The sequence below is a fragment of the Podarcis vaucheri genome (assembly GCF_965113315.1).
Source record: "Podarcis vaucheri genome assembly, chromosome: 5".
Classification (NCBI taxonomy): Eukaryota; Metazoa; Chordata; class Lepidosauria; order Squamata; family Lacertidae; genus Podarcis; species Podarcis vaucheri.
Genome location: NC_138763.1, coordinates 63,523,952 through 63,544,603, shown reverse-complemented (window position 1 = coordinate 63,544,603; position 20,652 = coordinate 63,523,952). Strand labels below are relative to the sequence as shown.

The following is a 20,652-nucleotide window of genomic DNA, read 5'->3' as shown; positions in this document are numbered from 1 at the left end:
GCTCAGAAAGTGTTCAACTTTGCTTTTATACTAGGGGCCCACCATGTGGGAATTAGCTCCTTTCAAAGATTAGCTCAGAATTGTTAAAGAAGCACTAGTTTTACTTTTTCGGAGGTAAAACTAATTAGCTGTTCAGAATATTAAAATATAGCAAATTAAGATGCTAACCACTCAAGAAAATATGCTCATATGGTGGTAATATTAGCTGCTGTACTCTTCTGCCTAGAAAAGAAGTTATGATAAAAATATAAAAACAAGAACCCAAACTGTCATCTTAAAATTTACCTGCAAAATAAAACCAAACCACAAGGCTATGCAGAACAGCCCCATTTGACCACAAAAGCAAGCAATAGTCCTATTCAGCTATTCTGAGGCAGTCACAATATTATTTATGTATCACCTGATACAACACATGATTATTTATAGAGTTGTGTTCCTAGGCAGCAGCAGTGAAGACACAATACCAGAGACAGATATTAAGCCAGCTTTAATGTACCAAAAGACGCATATGAACCCCCTGGACAAAGTTTTCCCCCTGCAGATTGCCACAAAGAAAGGAAGTGTGTAGCTTAACATTGTGCTCCGAAGCCAAAAAACAAACACCCTCCTCATAAAAGAACAATACTAGTAGTCTATATTTCAAAACAGGAGCTATCCTGATGGGCATAAAAAAATAATAATCTTCGTCCGAGAACCAAGACCAGCATTGAGTCCGACGTGCAAATGAACCTATAGTGCTACCGATCCATTGCTGTAAATGCCACTTTCGGTTTTGACAAGCATGCCATCAAAGCTCTCCTTATAGAGCCTGTGTGTTTACTCCCTGTTCATTAATCATGTCCCAACTCACAGCTGTGCTGATACCATTGTATGAATGGCAGAGGTTCCGAATGAAATTAGATTGTGTTCTTCTTTCCCCTCCGCTCTGTCATAAATCATTCCTGAAATGTGCAATTAGCAGCTACTTGTACACATTAATTATCTGTGTGAAAAGCAGATACCTGAACCACCTGCACAACTGATTAGCTACCCTCCCTGTGGCCCACCCATTTTGTCTACAATCTCTGCAGCGCCACCAACCACCTATCAAGGCGGATTTTTGTCGGTGTACGAATATGGGCCCACAGGAGCATGAAATGCCACTCCTTCCTTTCTTGCATAGCTCATGCCAAGGAGAAAAAAACAGAAATGGTTTAAGATGCTTTATATTAAAAAAAATTCCTTATTGCAAATGTATGCAAATTATGAGAATTTTAAGGCCAAGCAATCTACATCCAAAAGCAGTGTAAGAGTTGTCTAGTCCCTGAGGCGCCATAAAGGCCACGTGCACTTTGATCATGGGACTTTGGAAAAAAACAAACAAATCACTCTAGAAGATGATCACACAATGGTCTGGTTTATATACACCAGCTCATGGATTAGCCCAGAGACATGAGCCTCAAGCTCCTGAGAAGGAGATTGTAACTGCTTTACTCCTCCCAACACACGGTTTCGTGTGTTGTTTGAACCTGGGTTCATGGCTTAGTTCAGGCTTCCTCAACCTCGGCCCTCCAGATGTTTTGTGACTACAATTCCCAGCATCCCTGACCACTGGTCCTGCTAGCTAGGGATCATGGGAGTTGTAGGCCAAAAACATCTGGAGGGCTGAGGTTGAGGAAGCCTGGCTTAGTTCTCCCCAGACTAGCCCCAAGCCGATACCAAGGTTTGTTCTTAGTTTACAGCTCTTGGTTACTCTGGAAATAGCTCAGCCATGCCATGCCTTAGGGTGGCACAGCAGCAAAATGACTGGGGAGGCGCAAAGCAGCCCCAATGGTAAATCCACTACAACTCTCCAGCACAATTTTGTTTAGGCAAGCCTACTCATATATGTAGAATGTTTAATCTCTTTTCAGCTCATCACTGATTTTAATGATTATGTGAATGTTCTAAATAGCTGATACTTTTGTTTTATTCCTTTTGTAGACTGCTTTGAGGGTTTCTTTCTTTCTTACAATCAAGCAATATATAAATTGTGTGAAATAAATAATGTCCACCTTTGGACTTAGTGTGATGTGCAAACCCGGCCATTATAAGAGTTGGGGTGAGCTGTGGCGACTGGACTCTTCTTCCCCACTCCGGCTCAACTTTATCCCAACAACCTTAACCAGTGTTTCCACTTAACTAAGGTTTGAAACAAGTTTCCCTTGTTTCCCTCATTTGTTTTAACCATGGTTAATGTTAGTGCAGCTGTACAGTGGTACCTCGGGTTACAAACGCTTTGGGTTACCAACACTTCGGGTTACAAACTCTGCTAACCTGGAAGTAGTACCTCGGATTGAGAACTTTGCCCCAGGATGAGAACGGAAATCTTGCGCTGGCGGTGCGGTGGCAGCGGGAGGCCCCATTAGTGAAAGTGGTACCTCAGGTTAAGAACGGTTTCGGGTTAAGAACGGACCTCTGGAATGAATTAAGTTCATAACCTGAGGTACCACTGTAGTACAAAACTGGCACTGCAGGGAGACTCTTGGGAGAGGAGAGGTGCTGGAGACAGAGAGAGCATGCAGTCCCATCAGAGCAGTAGAACCAACAGTAGTCAGAAGTCTGCATCAAGTCCTCTGATTTCACAGCCCTTTCTTTGCATACGATACTCATTCTGAAAGTTTTGATTTGTGATTCATTCAACCATAGTACAGTAGATGAGCAGATGCTACTCAATACATAGATAAATGCCTTGAGCTGATAGACAAAGCCCTGCAGATACTGCCTTGTTTTTGTCCAACAGTTTGTGAGCACTGCAAAAGCCCAATGGGTGCATTTCAACAGAACACTGGATTTTGTCCCATAATATTCAGGAACTGGTGAAGTGCCAACATGGTGTTTACATATATAAAATGACTAATCAATAGCATCTATTAGCAGTTGTTTGCTACTACATCCAATGCATCTTTTGTTAATAGAAATGAAGACTGAAATCCTGTTTGTGTCTACTCAGATGTAAGTTCACTGGGTTCAATGAGACAAGTGGGTATAGGACTTACAGCCTCATGGAAGTATGGTGCAAAACTGCCTTTCAATACAATTATGATGGAGGGAGGGGAAAAAACTAGGCCGCAGTCCTAACCCCACTTACCTGGGAGTAAACCCCATTAAATTCTTTGGAACTCCTGAGCAGACATAGCTTAGTGTATGTTTATAAACTGACAGTTTTGAAGCATTTCTGTGAGAATTTTTTTTATCTAAGAAGCCAAGACAAAAGAACATTTTGAGAAAGGAGGGCTGCTTGTAAAATATAAAAATGCAAAAGACAGAATAAGCAAACAATGCTTCATAGAACACAATGGTAAAGAATACTCATTGAGAATTCCAGAGGCTGGGGGGAGCTAAATAGCTGCATTGTCTTCCTAGATGAATTCAAAATATCTACAGTGTGTACATCCAGTTTGCTTTGTTATGACAATATTCAGGATCTGACAGAAAGGCCAGGGCCTAGATAAGGGTTAACGGTGGTTCAGACACTTAGCTCCCAGCTCTTTCCCCAGTAACAGCCGCAGACATTTCTGACATTTTTATGTACTGTGGGTGGTTGCTTGCTTAGTTATGTGCTGTGTATTGCAGAGGAGCTATTGATATTGTTGTGACACAGATGACAGATAACAGGAACACAATTGTGCTGGCAGCCTCCTGTAGCCTCTCCCAACTCTTTAAGGAGCGGGGACATCCTTACAGCTGCAATGCTGCTTACAAAACCCAAGCGCCAGCTGCTGGATAGGCACGATAGGCATTCTTACTGTTATTATTTTAGGCAGTTCTAGTACAGAGAGAGGAAAGCTCAGGCCCAGAGGCCAAAGTCTATCTGTCTGGCTCTTAGGACTCTCGTTGAGCTGCTCTTCCTGCTCAGCCACACGCCCCTCTCCACATGCCAGCCGAGCGTGCGGCGGCGGTGACAAATTAAAATGTCATGTCTCGGATTGTTAGGAAAGGAATCAAACATAAAATGAACAGCATCGTGAGGCTGTATGAAATTTATGCCGCTGCCATATTTGAAGTACTGCGTGTACTCTCTTTCTTGCCACACAGTGCCTGTTCTCAGTAAGCCAGGAGTCATCTGTACTTTAGAACTCAAGGACTGCTTCTCCCCATATGAACTGGCACAGACCCTGCAACCATCATCCTAGGCCTTTCTTCATAGGTCAACTCCATGAGAGGTCCAGGAGGTGGTGACATGAGAAGGGGCCTTTTCTGCAGTGGCTCCCCACTTGCAGAATGCTCTTCCCAGGGAGGTTCGGCTAGTGCCTTCATTACATATCTTTAGGTGCCAGGCAAAAACATTCCTCTTCTCTCAGGTCTTTGGCTAATTAAACAATCTATGTTCTCGAGGCTACCAACTAGAGTTTGACCAAAATGCGGGAGGCAGTGGAAGACAGGAGTGCCTGGTGTGCTCTGGTCCATGGCGTCACGAAGAGTCGGACATTGACTAAACAACTAACAACAACATGGCCTTTTAACCTGTTTGTGTGCATGTGTGTTTATTGTTTGTTGCCGTGTTATGTATTTTTGTGTTTTTTATATTCACTGTGTTGAAGCATATTATTTATGAGGGAAGGCTGAATTATTTTGAGTGCTTTAACTCAGGGGGGGAAAGACAACAAACAGCACAACCCTATGCATGTCTACTCACAAGCAAGACTAACTGTGTTCAAGGAAAGTGTGCATTTGGTTTTTTTGGGGGAAGGTCCCCTCCTCCAAACACTAAGAACTATAAATTATTTAGAAGGTTATGTGTTTAAAAATTTGGTTGATCTTTTTCTCTATCGCTCACGACAGAGATTTATATATAAGAAAACAAACTTACGCACAGTGTGGGGAAAGTGATCTTTTCCTCCCACTCATGAGATTTGAGAAATGAGCCACCCCGAGGAATTGATTGGCAGTAGAAAAAAAGAAAAGAAAGACTTTCTTGCACAATGCCTAATTCATTTATGGAATTCACTGCCACAAGTTTCGGTGACGACGACCACTGGCTTAGATAATTTCAAAAGGGGATTAGACAAGTTTGCAGAGAACAAATCTCTCAATGGCTATCAGCTGTGATGGCTATAGGGTAACTCCTCATTCAGAAAGAGTATCCCTTTGAATAACATTTTTTTGGGGGGAGGGGGCAATATGGGAGGGCTGGTGCCTTCCTGTTCCACCCCTGGAATCCTTGCAACCAGAGCATTAGGCTGCTATTATTTATGTACAGGTACCGTAAAACCATTTTTAAAAGCCAGCTATGTGTTATGTTGGGGGGGGGGGAGCTGCTTTATCTCACCACAAATAGCAATTTTGAGCACAGGAATATGAGTTCATACATCACACACCACTTGGCCCTGGACTGTGCAATATTTTCCTCGCAGAAATCGCAAATGGCTTGCAGGTGAAAATCAATATATTGTTCTGTTTAGTTTACTCTTCGTAACGCCATTCTTGAGAAACAGCTCTTTCAAGCGTAATAAGGAGACGGCGGCACTGGGACAACTTAAGCAAATGCATTGCAAACTTAGTGATGTAGCTCCCATGTGATGCAGGAAACAGGAAGAAGGGTGCACACATTCTAATACAGGGGTCAGCAACCTAAGGCCCATGGGCCGGAAGCAGCCCGTGGAGGTCATTTCACCAGCCCCTGAACTGAGGTGCCCACTCATGCGCTGCGCTAAATCAGCGCAGCGCAGCGTGGGGACTCGCTTCTGCAGTGCCGGAAATTGCGTCTGCACATGCGCAGATGCTGGAAATCACGGGTGCACACGCAGTCCAGCCCACAGAGGGATCTCCGCGGGACAGATCCGGCCCAGGCAAGATAAACCTTGTTGACCCCTGTTCAATACATGTTAATCCTATGGACTGTAACAGGCTAAGGCACATCCAAAGTTGATCCACAGAAATCAATAGTTAGCTATAAGTTAAGTTCATTGGTTTTAGTGGGTCTACTCTTAGTATAGATTAATTCAGCCTTTCTCAACCTGTGGGTCCCCATATGTTGTTGGACTACAACTCCCATCATCCCTAGCTAGCAAGGCCAGAGCTCAGGGATGATGGGAGTTGTAGTCCAACAACATCTGGGGACCCACAAGTTGAGAACCACTGGATTAATTGGATACAGCCCTACAAGTGTAGGTTTCAAGGTGAGTGGTCTTAATTCTATGACGTGGTGGGATGGCACATTAGTGTATGGAATTGTGCATTCTGTTGCACCCAGTGCCAAGGCATAACTTTGCAACTACTGTACAGACAGCAACAACGGTTAGTGTAGCATCCTCAGTGCCTCCGAAGGATGGATGTATTGCATGGGACAAATCATGTGTGCTTTTGGAAACAGAGATTGATTTGTGGGAGTTGTCTTTAAAACCTAAAGGAGGAGATACGGAGCTTCTCTACAAAGAGTACCTAAGGTTCCACTGGAGCAATGGACTTGTAGTTGTTCTTTTATGTTCCATGATTACCAGTGGTCCTTTGTGCACTGCTTGCAGGTGGCTTTCAAGACCATGATGACAACAGGAGAAAAACATGTACAGACAGATATTTCCACAACACGTTGAAGAAGCAATCCACTTCTCAGTTTTAAACAGAAAAAAACAGCTACAAGGAAAACTTAAAGAAACAACAGCCCTTGGCTGCTTGAAGATTTCTCTGTCACACATGCACACAGCTTCACTTGATCATGGCCATGAAAGAAAAACACAGCAGTTGAATTTTAATCTCTCTGCAATGGTAAGAAAACATGGTTGCCCATAAAGAAGAAGTGTACCAAAACAGAAGCTCTTTGGTTAAGGTTAAAGACCCATGGGCTGAGAGCCCAATGGTTCTTGGTCGTATGGAGTCACACCAGCTAGTCTTTCCTTCATCACCTGTCACGCCAACAAGTTACAACTATCTTAGGGATGGAAAGTGGGCTGCTTGAAAGTCTTTCTACTCTTATGAACCAAGGACAAGCTATGGGCCTACTGGAGTATTTGCCTAGAATATAAATGTACACAATGATTACATTTGCATTTGAAATTAACAATCTGACATTTCAAATAGCTGGAGAAAGAACACAGTCTGAATAGTTAAATAAGATGTGTAAATATTGCTTGCTTAGGCTCAAAGCAAAACAGCTACCCTGAAAGTGGGAGGCAGGGGGCGGAATCACTGTCCATAGGGACACTAGTATAAGCTGCCTTGGCTAAAATCACAGAAGTATGAACCTTTTATAAGGGGGCAACTTAATTCAGTCATTGGAGTAGAACAACAGCAATTACTCATCAAGACCTACAGACCAAAGTCAGAGCATTGTTAGATCAGGAGGTGATATTAGCAGCATTTATCAAATCTATCTGCAGCAACCACCAGAGAATTCCCAGCTGCGGAAGGGAAATGAAGTTTCAGGAAGAACAAAAACACACTCAACACCACAACTACGAGAGAAGGTCTGACAAAAAGTAGTCATAGAGATTTAAAACACTGGAACGTGGACCAAAGAATTCCCTTTTTGTCATTCTTGTGTGATTCAAATATATTAGTGAATGTGTATTTCTAGTACATATCTAGTACATTCTAGTGCCAGTATTTCAGTGCCCCTACTCTAATGGATATGCTATGCATTCATATAACCACAGTATATCAGACTTTACCTTCAACACGAAGGAAGGGAGGAACAACCTGAGGTTTATTCTAAGTCCAGTCAGTGTTATATCTCTACATCACACCCCATACATCATACTCCTACTGGTGCCTTGTGACACCACCCAAGCAAATGACAGCTAGCATCACTAAAGGAAAACCTAAGCTTGGTAAGTTGCGTTTAGAAAGGAGCTCCAATGCATCCATTTTGAGTTGCAGAGGGCAGTGGAAAAAAATCCTATCTCCTTGTCTCATTCCCCCCCCCCTATACAGTCCATTCTGTATTTAGATCCTATGGACTCACTACAGAAAATTATGTGATATGATACAGAAGTTCAATCTACATTCTACTCAAATCCTCTTCTATGTCCTCTCAACCCTCTGCTTTTGTGTCCTCACTGCAAACTAGTTAAGGTAGGTCTCACAGGCTGACTGGCCAAGCCTGTTCTTACTTCCTAAACTAAAGATAAATTGAGTGTTAAAAACAAAAGCTACAGAAAGAGGGGGGAACCAATCAAATCTGAAGTTGCGGAAACAGAAGTCTCAAAATTGCTGTATTTCAGGCAGCTGGACTACATGATCCTTGGGGTCCCTTCCAATTCTATGAGTTTATGACAAAAATTAAGATGCAGAAGCATCCCAAGTTAAATCTTCCACTTTATGATAAAGAAGAATTTCCCACCTACTTTTACCTGTGCTTCCACCGAATTGTGTGGAGGTCCAGGCCCTTGAGATATGCTCTGCCCTGTGGCTTATTCCCTGAACGCGGGTGACAGTTTGGTCACTGGATTTAGTTATTTATTTGTATTTTTTTTTTCAAATAAAAGCAAAAGCAAAATGTCACAGAGCTAGATAAGTGCCTCCATATGAGCTTGTATGAGTGAGTTAGTCAGTACTATAAAATACACCTGGGATGTATTATCAGAAGTCGGGGGAAGGAGACTTGCATTCTACAGGGGACAACAAACTATCAGAGATTCCTCCTGCAGTGAGAGAAGTTCCAGGAACACAGGAAGCTAACTGCCTTATACCAAGTCAGAGCATTGATCTGTACCACTCAGTATTTATCTGCACCTAGGGTGAGGAACCTGTAGCTCTCCGGATATTGTTGGGCTCCAATTGCCAGCAGCCTCAACCATCAGAGATGATGGGAGCTGTAGCCCAGCAACATCTGCAGGAATAGGATTCCTCCCTCCTTAGCCTACACTGACTGGTAGCAGCTTTTTGGCATTCCAGACAAGGACCGTTCCTAGATCTTACCAGGAGATGCTGGTGATCAGACATGGCTTCTGTTGCACGGCACTGAGCTACAGCAATTATATGAAGGAGGACCCACATTCCTTCATCTGCCCTCTCTTCATAAGATTCAAACCCACAGCCTCACCTTTACCAGCATAGCACTCTGACCTGTTGAGCTATTGGCCGAGTAAGGTAGCTTAGTCCTCCATTCCCACAATCTGCATTATGTGAGTTCCAAAATAATCTAGGGACTCATCCATGCATGTTTTCCCTGGATTCAAGATTGTATAATAAGGGTGGCCACTGTGCTATAGTCCACAACACTTTGTGCCATAGACAGAAAGCAGATTTCCTCTGAAAAAAATGCTGGTTTCAAGCACTGCATTCCTCTTTAAATTATTTGTCATAATCTCCTTGCAGAACGGTTCTCATTTTAAGGAGACCAACACACTAATTGTTCTAATATTCCTTCGCATTTTACCACCCATTCACCCTTTCTCCCAAATCCTAGGCAACTGTGATGCTGAGCTATCAGTTCCTTTCCCTCGTCTTAATTTACCCCTTATACATCATATTCAAGATTTTATCTGGACAGGGGCTGGATGGCGTAGTGGATAAACCTCTGCCTTTTCACCTCTGGGATCAGGGTTCAAGTCAAACCCTGATGAAATGCGTTTGATCGCCCTAATCTAGTTCTTAGTGGGCAGTATTCCCATTATCTTTAAAAGGGTCAGAGCCAAGGCCATTGGGAAGAGTGCATTGTGCTATATCTTGTCTATTGATTAATACATTTTCAGTGATGCCATTTCCTTAACCTTCATGTGCACCCATTCACACACACGCTTATCAAAGCTTCGTAAAAGGTCTTTTGCTGATTGGAAACCTCTATCTTATCTCCTCTCTCATCTGTTCTTTTTAGGATTTACTTTGAAGCATTTTTTTACAAAAATCAGATTTCTGCCACCTGTTTAATTTTTTTTTGCTAGATTCTCTTTAAAAAGAAAGAAAAGCTGAATACCAAATTATTTTAAATTGTGGAAAGACATATATACACACTTTGTAAACAGAAGTGCATTGCACCTTATTATAGATAACTTTTCTTCTCTATATGAATTTATTAAACAAAGTTCCATAATCAAAGGGCAATTGGACGTGTTCCCTTTAATGAAGTCCAGCTGTTAACCAGAATATATGCTTCAGGGGAAAATCTCTTTTATGAAATGTATCAAAATATTTTGGATCCGCTAGAAAATGTCACGATGATATATATGAATCCAGTCTTTTGTTTGGGATTGAGCCAACTAAAGTGGGAAGCTTGTAAATATATGAATGCAAGTTTATTCTAAATTCAGCCCTCCACATATAATAATGTTATCTCATCCAACCAGCAACATACAAGTATACTGACTGGCTCGCAAAAAATGAACTCAGCTCAGTTTTTACCAAGAAGCCAGCAAGAATTATAAATGCCTTCAAAGTAGGAAATTCAGCCCTTCTAGCTTCACCTTTCCAATCCTTTCTGTCTGAACTTTTCTCTCAGGTCATCCTGTGACACCACAGCAACCCCAGGGGGGGGGGTTCAATTCTCTTTATTTTTATGACTCCTGCATCTTCTTTGGTGCCAACAGACAATATTTTTCCAAGCAAATTTCAAAGAGGCACACTCTAAACTGAGGGCAATCGGAACTGATAGGTGTACCACATGAATCAGGAGACAGAGGCGTAGATACAGCAAATGCTAAGAAAACTAATGACGAGAACAATGCTCAGTGATCAGAAGCATACTCTTCTCTTGAATGATCGGCAAGCAGATCAAACACCATGTTCCAGATATGGTCAACAGTTAAAGCCAAAGATTAGAAAGGATTATGGGCCCATATGAGAAAGTCAGTCAAACCGTCAGACATACTTTCAGATAGGAAATAAGGGGAATTTAATATCAGGAATAAGCCATGGCTGCATTCTCTCAGGCTACTAGAGAGGGTGATGAAACTACTGGAAGGAGGAATAAAAGTCCCTTGTGCGGTGCCTTCTCAGTTGGTTGTTAGGTGCTTGGGAGCCACAGAGCAACGGGGCTTTGCAGGCACTGTCAAGTGGCGGTGCCTGCAAAGCCCCTTTTGACGAAGGGCTGTCTTTAACTGCCTGGTGCTTGATGCCAAATGTAGGACACATAGGTATGGCTTGCTCAAAACTTGGCCTACCGTTCTAAATGGGGAAGCCTGACAAGGCAGATTACTCTTACAAGCTGGAGGTTCCTCACCCCTGTTGTAAATCCATGCCCTGTGTTCTAAATGAATGTCAGTTGCAGAATGCACTGTACTTCTTCATTTGCTTATTTTTCCTGGGCTAAAGATGTGAATCATGTCATGCCCAGTAAAATACCACTTGACTCATATTTTGAAGCTTAATCTTAAATCTGGATGAGTCATGATTGGTTCCTTTCAGTTCTGCTTTGTAATTGTTCCAAGATTCTAACATATCTTTGGTTACACCCTGGTTGAATTTCAGCAGGACTTTGGAATGCATTTTGCACATGTGGGCATGTCCAATTTCATTAAAATGCTGCACAATTGCCCTAATGCGCAGTTCCACAGACAAAAACCATAAAAGAAAAATTGGTTTGTGTGCGTGAGTGTGTTGTGGCAGCGGTAAAGTTCATTTAAAAAACAACTTTTTTAAAAAAACAACAACTACAAAAGCAAGAACCATTTACTTGGCAGTTGTTTTGTTTTTTACTACAAACAGATAGAAGGAGGAGCACAAATCTCTTCTCACCTAGCTTGCAAAGCTCTGGAACTGTATCTCAATAACAGATTTGTATAGTTTGAGTTCTGTGCTGATAAGAATGATCAGACACAGTAGAATTTCAAAAACTGGGCTGGAATTGGATTCTGCAGTCACCCCTAATCTTAAGGTTATCAGCAGCTGAGGGCTCAGGAAACTGAGGTGCATGTTTGGATCACTACTCAGTAACTCTGACTTAAGGTGATGCCTTATATGTGTGAAAGGGCTACCACAGACCACAACTGCAGAATATTTCCCTGTATCATCTCAAAGGTGTGGATACGCTAGTGGGAATCAGGCCCTGGTGCAATCTGCATTGGAGGAAAATGGATGCATGCAGGTGTTACATCCTTCTGAAGACCACAAGCATCAAACTCTGCTCTTTTCCAGTTCTAGCAAACTCTCTGGAGTGCAGCCTAGATACATAACCTACTTCCTGCTTCCCATGGTGGGTGCAGTTCCCAGTCATAGCATATATAAAGCTGTAATTTAGAATTAAAAGGAGCAGTTTCTAAACCTATGTATCTCAGCTGTGTTCTTTGTAGAGGGGCGTTAGAAACTCGTATACTATAACAATCCAAGGATAAATTTGCCTCAGTTTATGTCTATTTCTTCCCAGTTTCTTTTGCTTACACAAGCTATATACAATGTAGAATTACTCTGGAGGGGCAACAAATTTCACCAGTTAGCCAGCGATTTAACTCCAAACACAGTTTTAATGCTTGTTTTCATGGGGAACTTGTATGAGGCTGCAATCCTAACCCTGCTTACTTTGGAGTAAACCCCACTGAATTAAGCAGGACTTACTTTCGCTAAGTATAGTCAAGAAGACTGCACTGTTAAATTACTGAATCATAGAATAGAATCATAGAATCATAGAGTTGGAATAGACCACAAGGGCCATCGAGTCCAACCCCCTGCCAAGCAGGAAACACCATCAGAGCACTCCTGACATATGGTTGTCAAGCCTCTGCTTAAAGACCTCCAAAGTAGGAGACTCCACCACACTCCTTGGCAGCAAATTCCACTGTCGAACAGCTCTGTCAGGAAGTTCTTCCTAATGTACTGAGGCCCTAAGTATTTTTCTTTTTGTCTTACATTGTAATCCTATGCATGTCTACTCAGAAGTAGGTCCGACTCAGTTCAACAAGACTTATCCTTATGCAAGTGTATATAGCAGAACTTTCCAATGTGGTGCCCATGAGCACAATGGTGCCTTTGAGGTAATCCTCTGCTGCCTAAAAAGGCTCTAAGACCTCCCCATTCACTGCCACCTTGCCCAAGAGCTGCTAAGGGGGGTTACCTTTTTCTCCCACGTAAGAATTAAGCTTTGGAAAAGGGTGACACCCACCACTGGTTTCTGAGAGAGTATTTCTTTTAAAATATTTTTTCTTCTGGAATGTGATGTTAAAAAAAGAAGAGATAATAGTGTATGGGCAATGATAAGGTAGCCTGCTGATAATGAATTATTTGTCAGTTGTTGTCTCATCTATACAAAGTCCAGTTTCTAAACCTATGAAAGTAATTTCCAAGTTAGTGCATTCGGGCTATGGTGCTAGCAAAATGGCATCTGATTAAAAATCCAAATAGCCCCATAGGCTTAAAAGGCTGGTGAACAGCAGCACATTATTGTCATGAGAAGAAAAAAGAAAAAGAAAAATACAAGATCAGCTCTAAGGAAAATGCAGCTCTGAATAGAAATCGTACAGTATTTCTGTTGAACTAGTTATTTGCATGTATTTCAGATTTTTCACAAGCGTGCTAGCCATTTCTACACCTTTTAAAATAATTTTTCTTCTGGATTACGATGTAAAAAAAGAAGAGATAACAGTGTATGGACAATGATAAAGTAGCCTGTTGATAATAAATATTTGTCAGGTGTTGTCACATCTGCACAAATTCCACTGTTGCTGAAGAGACACCACACTGATAAAAAAAAAGGTGGCTCTGAAGAAAATCAATGGATCTTGAGCTCAAGCAGTTGCTATACACATAAGAAAACATCTCTATCCAACAGCCATATTGCTGTGAAAATTCCCAAGCCTTGCGTTGGTATAGCTAAGGAAAATTTAATCTTCCCAAATACTCATCAGGGCACTCCATCCTGCAAACCTGACAGCCCCACTTATAATTAATTATACAATTTCGATGGGAATATCGACTAAACAAAGCTATAAATCATAGAAAAAGTCAATAGGCATGGACACATTCAATCATGTCCCGACCAATGATTACTACTCTTAAAATACAATAATTATTTTCAGGAGCCAGCTTGAATTAAATTTCTGTCAGGCTGGTACAAGGCTGGTGGGTGATGAAGGATGCGATGGATTTTTTGGGTTGAATTTGGCCCAGGGACATTTATCCTTTTAGATAGGTAGTTTGTTTTTAGTGATCATGGTGCTGCGTGTTTAACTAGACCATGAAGATTAGATTATCTCCAATGGCTCATTATATCATTTATCTTTTTCTTCCATTCTTGATCTGGAAGATTTCCTGCTTCCCGGTGCGTAAATGAAACGGCAACAGATTTTGAAATATAATGTTCTAAAGTGGCCTGCCTGTGTCTTTGCAAGCAAACGTGAGAAGAGGCATGCATGGGAAATTAACCCAGCCGAGGCTCAGAATGCTGCGGGAATGCCAAGAACTGCCATAAACAGGAATGATCATCTTTAGCACCATCCACCCCCTTTTCTTTTTTAAAAAAATGGTACTGAAATACTGCACAAATAGAATTATAATCTTTCGAGTTGCTTTAAAAAATAAACTGAAACACACATATGATACATCAAAAGAGGAAAGCTGGGGTTTTTTCATTGTTTATTTATGGCTGCTAGTATTTCTAGTGAGATAGCACTATGTTAAAAATCATGCGCTGAAGTATAGCTTTTACATAATGCCCATGAATTCCCCATACCTTCCATGCAGAGGGAATTAACTGTATAAGCAAACGGCCAATGCCCATTACTTTTTATATACTCATATATTTAGCAGGGACTATAAACTCAAGGCCTATGAGTCCCTCGGCACTCACAGTCCACTGTCCTAGGACTGTGCCCTTATGTATCTCCTCACCCATAATGGAGAGATCACGCTAGCAGGTTCCTCATCTCCAGATACGACTGTCGACTTCTAAATAGGTAGAATGTTAAGAGCTCCATGGCAGAGGGCAGTTCAGAGGCTAGTATGTTGCTTCAGCTCTCTGCTTGCCTATCATCCTTCAGTGACAGATGTGCACATGTCTGAACAGGTGGGGTAAAAGGCCAAAGGCGCAGCACATTGGATTGCTATTCCTATCAATATTTCCTGTACATCAAGGGTGACGAGCCTGTGGCCCTCCAGATGTTGCTGGACTGCAGTTCCTATCACCCCTGTCAATTGGCCAAGCTGGCTGGGGTGATGGGAGATGAAGTCAAACATCTCATGGATCATCTGCATCATTCTGGAATAAGTCTATAAACCATCAAGTGTGCAGCGGTGAGGAATGGGATTCAATACGCCCCAAAACAATAAACAGCTCAAAAGGCCTATGGAGCCAGGCTTTTCTAAAATGGATTGGAGGAGGAAACTGGACTAGCCAAGAAGTTTCCCTTCAGAGATATATGGTACCCACAGCATACACCGGTCTTCCCCAGTCTGATGCCCTTCAGGAGTTTTGGTCTACAGCTCCCATCAGCTCCAGCTGGTCAGGGATGATGGGAACTGTAGTTCAAAACAGATGATGAAAGCTGATGTATGCCATCACATGGAATACACATATATTGAACAACATATATGCATCCTGTACGGTATTCTAAGAAGCTCAGGTAAATTCCAGCTGGAGCAATTTCAGAGGAGCAATGCAAGGAGCTACTGCACTATTTCTAGATATATAAAGTGTTGATGGGGCTCAATCTGCTTTGAAGAACCACCTTCTGATTTGGGAACCCCTCCTCCCAATTGCTGTGTAGTTACCCCAGTGAATCTACACTTTCACTACCTTCAAAACCAATGCTGGACTGAACCACAGCACCAACAAAGCTCCAAACAGCTCCAAAATGTGATGATTCGTACAATAGTCATTCATGCTTGAAGAGTGAAGCAGCCCTGATTCAATCAGTATAAGAACAAGATAGGAATTGCATATGTATTAATATAGGCAAAGATAACAGAAATCCTTTGGCATGATATTACTGTACAGTCGTACCTTGGAAGCCGAACGTCTTGGCTCCCAAACAATCGAAACCCAGAAGTGCATGTTCTGGTTTTTGAATGATTTTCGGAAGCTGGATGTCCAGTGCGGCTTGCGATTGGCTGCAGGACGCTCCTGCAACCAATTGGAAGCTACGCTTTGATTTTTGAACAGTTCTGGGAGTCGAATGGACTCCCAGAACACAGTCTGTTCGAAAACCAAGGTACCACTGTATAAAGAAATGGGAATTGACAAGGAGGGTTGCATTCCTATGTGGTGAAAGGTATCCCTGTCTTCATATTGATAAAAAAATGAAATAAATGAACATCCTTAGCAGTACCTGATATTCCAAGAAATTAGTTTGTGCAGTAGATCTCCTTATTAGTCAGATTTACTGCTGCAAACATCAATACTATTGAGGTTTGTGGCTTACAATAAGCATTGTTAATTTACACCCGCTGGTGTTGGGGGCCACAAACGCAACAAGAAAGATCTGCAAATGTGAAAAACCTTTTCAAGGGGTCACTGTTCTTTGATTCTCCTATGGTTTCTGATAATAATAGTAGGAACAGGCTATGATTCTGTTACACTAATGAAAACATTCTGCTTCATGCTACCCTTAACACAATGTCAAATGAGAGACAAAATGAAGATAGTAAACATATATGAGGTTTGATGAGCCTGTCTGTTTGTGTGTAGAACAGATTTTTTAAAAAATCTATTTTTATTAAAGATTTTCTTGATTTACAAAGGTATGTGCAATGTCTCTCTCTCGTTTCCCCCCCATGTAACTTCTTTTTTTTTACAAATCGGTTTCATTTGTTGAGACATTAGGAAGAATAGGGGAAGAGAGGTGGATGTGCAGAACAGAATTAAATATTTTAACCATTTGTTGCATCATGAATTTTCCTTCAAAAAGGCCAATATATATTTGAGTCCTAGTAATCTCAAAGGAATTCAAAGCTTTAACCTTGAGCATAATCAAGTGAAATCTCCAGCCCCATACCCACTGAACAGGGAGTTAAGTCCTACTGAACTCAATGGGACTTATTTCCTAAACCCTAAACTGTGATTAATTTTCAACTGTGGTTTGTTGCCACAGCTTCATAAACCATGGTTGAAAATGGTCTTGTTTCAACAAACCACAGTGAAAACTAACCAGAATTTGTTGGGTTGGGATTGTGATTGATTGAAAAGTGAAGCAAAAGCTTCCATGCTCCCCCACATAGCTATGTCAGAGGTTGCCCTTTCTGGTGCTAGCCTAGGATTCAGTAACACATTCAAACTATCTCAGAGAACAAATGTACAGCAAGAGCAGCCAGGGTGGTGCCACAGAGCTGGCTTCCTAACACTGGCAAGGCTACTGCTTACCACAGTGTTTCTCAAATTTGGGTCCCCAGCTGCGGTTGGACTACAACTCCCATTATCCCTAGCTAGCAGGACCGGAGGTCAGGGATGATGGGAGTTGTAGTCCAGCTGGAGGCTTAAAGTTTGAGAAACAGAGGCTTACCTGGACAGGGGGTGGGCAAGGGTGGCAGTGAGGTGGGGGTTGCACGAGTGCACCAGCAGGAGTCTTGGATTGCCTCTGCAGCACCCCCCATCACCACATCAGCTGTTCCTGGAACAAGTAACTTATGTTTTTAATGTTTGATGTATCACAGTATTTTAATACTCTTTTGGAAGCCGCCCAGAGTGGCTGGGGAAACCCAGCCAGATGGGCGGGGTATAAATAATAAATTATTATTATTATTATTATTATTATTATTATTATTATTATTATTATTTACAAAATACACGGGTCTTTTGTCAAATCTAAAAAGAAAAGGTGCTTAAAATTTGGCAACTTGCTTTGAAATACTCAGCGGCAATCTGAAAGAAGATCCAGCATTTTAGGGGAGAAAACGTAGAACCTTAGGAACACAAACTCTACAAACATGACAAGGTAAGTTGTGATTTTTTGCTTGTACCCAAGTTTAAAACATAAGGAAACCCATAATTCGGGGGAGGGGGGGGAGTAATCAGAACTCAAGTTTCCCATGTGAACTTGGGAAAGTGTGGTGGTTTTGCTCATGTAATTTTACTCATTTGAAACTGTTTAGCTTGCTTGTCTTTGAAATGAATTTTAAAAGGTTGTGCGCTTATTTCCTAGAAATGTAAAAATAAAAAACCAAGAAATAAAATAAACTCATGTCAGAGACATTAATGTTTTCCACGCTATGCATAGACATAGTCCTTGGAGCATCCAGGGTTCAAGAGCGGAGCGTTAATTTATAAAATGCAATTGTACAGCTGGAAACTCACCGCAGTGCCATTGTTATCTCTAAAAACATCTTGATTAAAATAGTCAAAGAGTTTCTTTTCTAATTGTAGCATAACCTGCAAAAGAAGAAGAAAGAGAGCTTGTAAAGTATTTTAAAAATGATAGTTTCACATGGTCATTAACAAGGGCATTCTCCCAAATTGTGTTTCTCAATCCCTGTTTTCTTCACCATTAAATCAAGACTCCTTCTGACTTTTTGAAGCAAAACAAACAAACAAAACAACAACAACCCCCCCCCCACCAAAGCAAACATACAAAGCCTTAAGAACAATGTAGTTCAGAAACCAGGACTAATCCAGAATGTGGCAGCTAGACTGGTGACTGGGAGCAGCCACTGGGACCATAAAACACTGGTCCTAAAGGATCTTCACTGGCTACCAATACATTTCTGAGCACAATTAAAAGTATTGGTGCTGACCTTTAAACGGCCTCAGCCCAGTATACCTGAAGGAGTGTCTCCACCCCCATTGCTCAGCCCGAACACTGAGGTCTAGGACCAAGGGCCTTCTGGTGGTTCCCTCACTGCAAGACACGAAGTTACAGGGAACCAGGCAGAGGGCCTTCTCAGTAGTGGCACCCTCCCTGTGGAACACCTCCCCTTTGGAAGTCAAGGAGATAAAGACATCAGAAGGCAGCCCTGTATCAGGACGTTTTTTAATGTTTGGCAATTTACTATGTTTTTATATGTTCTGTAAGCCGCCTCGAATGGCTGGGGAAACCTAGCCAGATGGGTGGAGTATAATTAATAAAATTATTACTATTATTTCTTAATAAGGGGAGGGTCAACATAATTTTAGGATACATAGGGCCCTTCTCACATTATGCTTCCCCTCCCCTCCCAAAACCCAACACTATAGGAGGTGTTATGCAAATATCAACTTCCCTCCATAAACTTGCTAGTCAGAAATTGGATGCAGGAAGCCGATATTCTTGGGACATCCCTAGGAGAAGGATTACAAATATTTTCATATATGCCAGTATACTTGCACTGGGAGAAATGAATGTGAGAAGTAGTTCTTAGATGGGTGCCGGTTGGTTGGTTGGTTGGTTAGTCAGTTAGATATTAATTACAAGTTCTAAACCAGCCACCGACAAAGTCTGGGCAGCTTTCTCTCTCTCTCTCTCTCTCTCTCTCTCTCTCTCTCTCTCTCTAAATATATATATTGCAACTTCAAAGATACAAGTGGGTTTCCCCCATGCTGATGGAAGGCTCTTTGATCTTCTGGGGGCTACAGTTATTTGTTAAGTGAGCTGATTTCCCTCCCCCCTGTGGCCTCCACCCAATGCCTGCTCTCATGTGCCCCCCCCCATGTGGTGGAGCTGCGGGGTAGGGGTGGGGTGCCCCCATTCCACTTACAGAAGCCTCCACTGGATCAAAAAGCCTTCCTTCAGGGTGAGGGACACCATTGGATACTACCTAAAATCAACCAACAACACCAAAAATAAGCAGAAGGTCAACTTAAATGCCAGAACAAGCAGAATAAATCAATATAAAACCCATGTAAAAAACAGCAAATGGGGTGGGGTGGGGGGTGGAGACAGTACAGGCGTCCCTCGCTTATGTGGGGGTTACGTTTCAGGCCCCTGCACGCATCACTGAAACTGCGTAAAGTGGGGAGCACCACACTTTAATAGGGTGTATGCAGGGAGGAGAAAGAGAGACTCGTGTGCCACCAGGGCTGCTGCCTGGAAGCCACTCAGGGTTGCTGAGATGTTTTTAGGCCTGTCCCAAGCCTTCCCTCACTCGGGGCCACTGCCCTCCCACTGCAGTGAACAAGACAGAAGAGCAATGTCCAGCCACTTTTGATTGATGGGGTCTGTGTGGAGAGGGTAACAACGTTCAGATTTTTGGGCATTGAATTACAAGAGGATCTGTCCTGGAGTGTCAACACAAGGGGGCTTGTGAAGAAGGCGCAGCAGAGACTGTACTTTTTGAGAATTCTAAGGAAAAACCATCTTCCGCAGAAACTGCTGCTTGCCTTCTATCACTGTGCCATTGAGAGCATGCTCACTTATGGCTTATGTGTGTGGTACGGAAGCTGTACTACCCGGGACAGGATGGGGTTGTGCAGGGTTGTTAAGGCAGCAGAGAGCATTGTTGGCTGCCCACTCTCCACCTTAGAGCAGATTTATGCCACAAGGTGCCATAGGAAGGCACTGGACATAGTAAAAGATCCATCGCATCCTGGTCACTGTCTCTTCAAGCTCTTGCCGTCGGGACGGAGATACAGGACGATGAAGACAAGAACGAGCCGTCTTAAGAACAGCTTCTTCCCCAGAGCAATCTCGGCCCTGAATGGGAAGCCTGGACTTTGAAAGTCATCTAATCTTCCTTGCTGTTTTATACTGTATTGTTTTAATTAGTGTTTTTATAGTTGTTTTGATTTTGTGTGGAATGCCCTACCTGGGTGGATGGAGCAGCCAAGTAATTTCGTTGTCCCCGAGAGGGGGCAATGACAATAAATATATTATTATTATTATTATTATTATTATTATTATTATTATTATTATGAGGCTGAGA

The 20,652-nt window shown here is 42.2% G+C and overlaps 1 protein-coding gene across 4 annotated transcripts in view; it reads right to left on the bottom strand.

Moving 5' to 3' along the window:
• Positions 1–20,652, bottom strand: part of INPP5A (inositol polyphosphate-5-phosphatase A) — a 235,039-nt gene that overhangs the window by 25,953 nt on the left and 188,434 nt on the right. For 2 of the 4 annotated variants that reach the window (XM_082225339.1, XM_082225340.1), the window contains exons 11-12: positions 19,489–19,548; positions 18,113–18,187 (exon numbers count right to left, since the gene is read on the bottom strand). In XM_082225339.1, the coding sequence (XP_082081465.1) occupies positions 18,113–18,187; positions 19,489–19,548 (135 nt within the window). The remainder of the gene's footprint in view (positions 1–18,112; positions 18,188–19,488; positions 19,549–20,652) is intronic. The other 2 variants (XM_082225341.1, XM_082225342.1) reach the window with 1 other exon arrangement.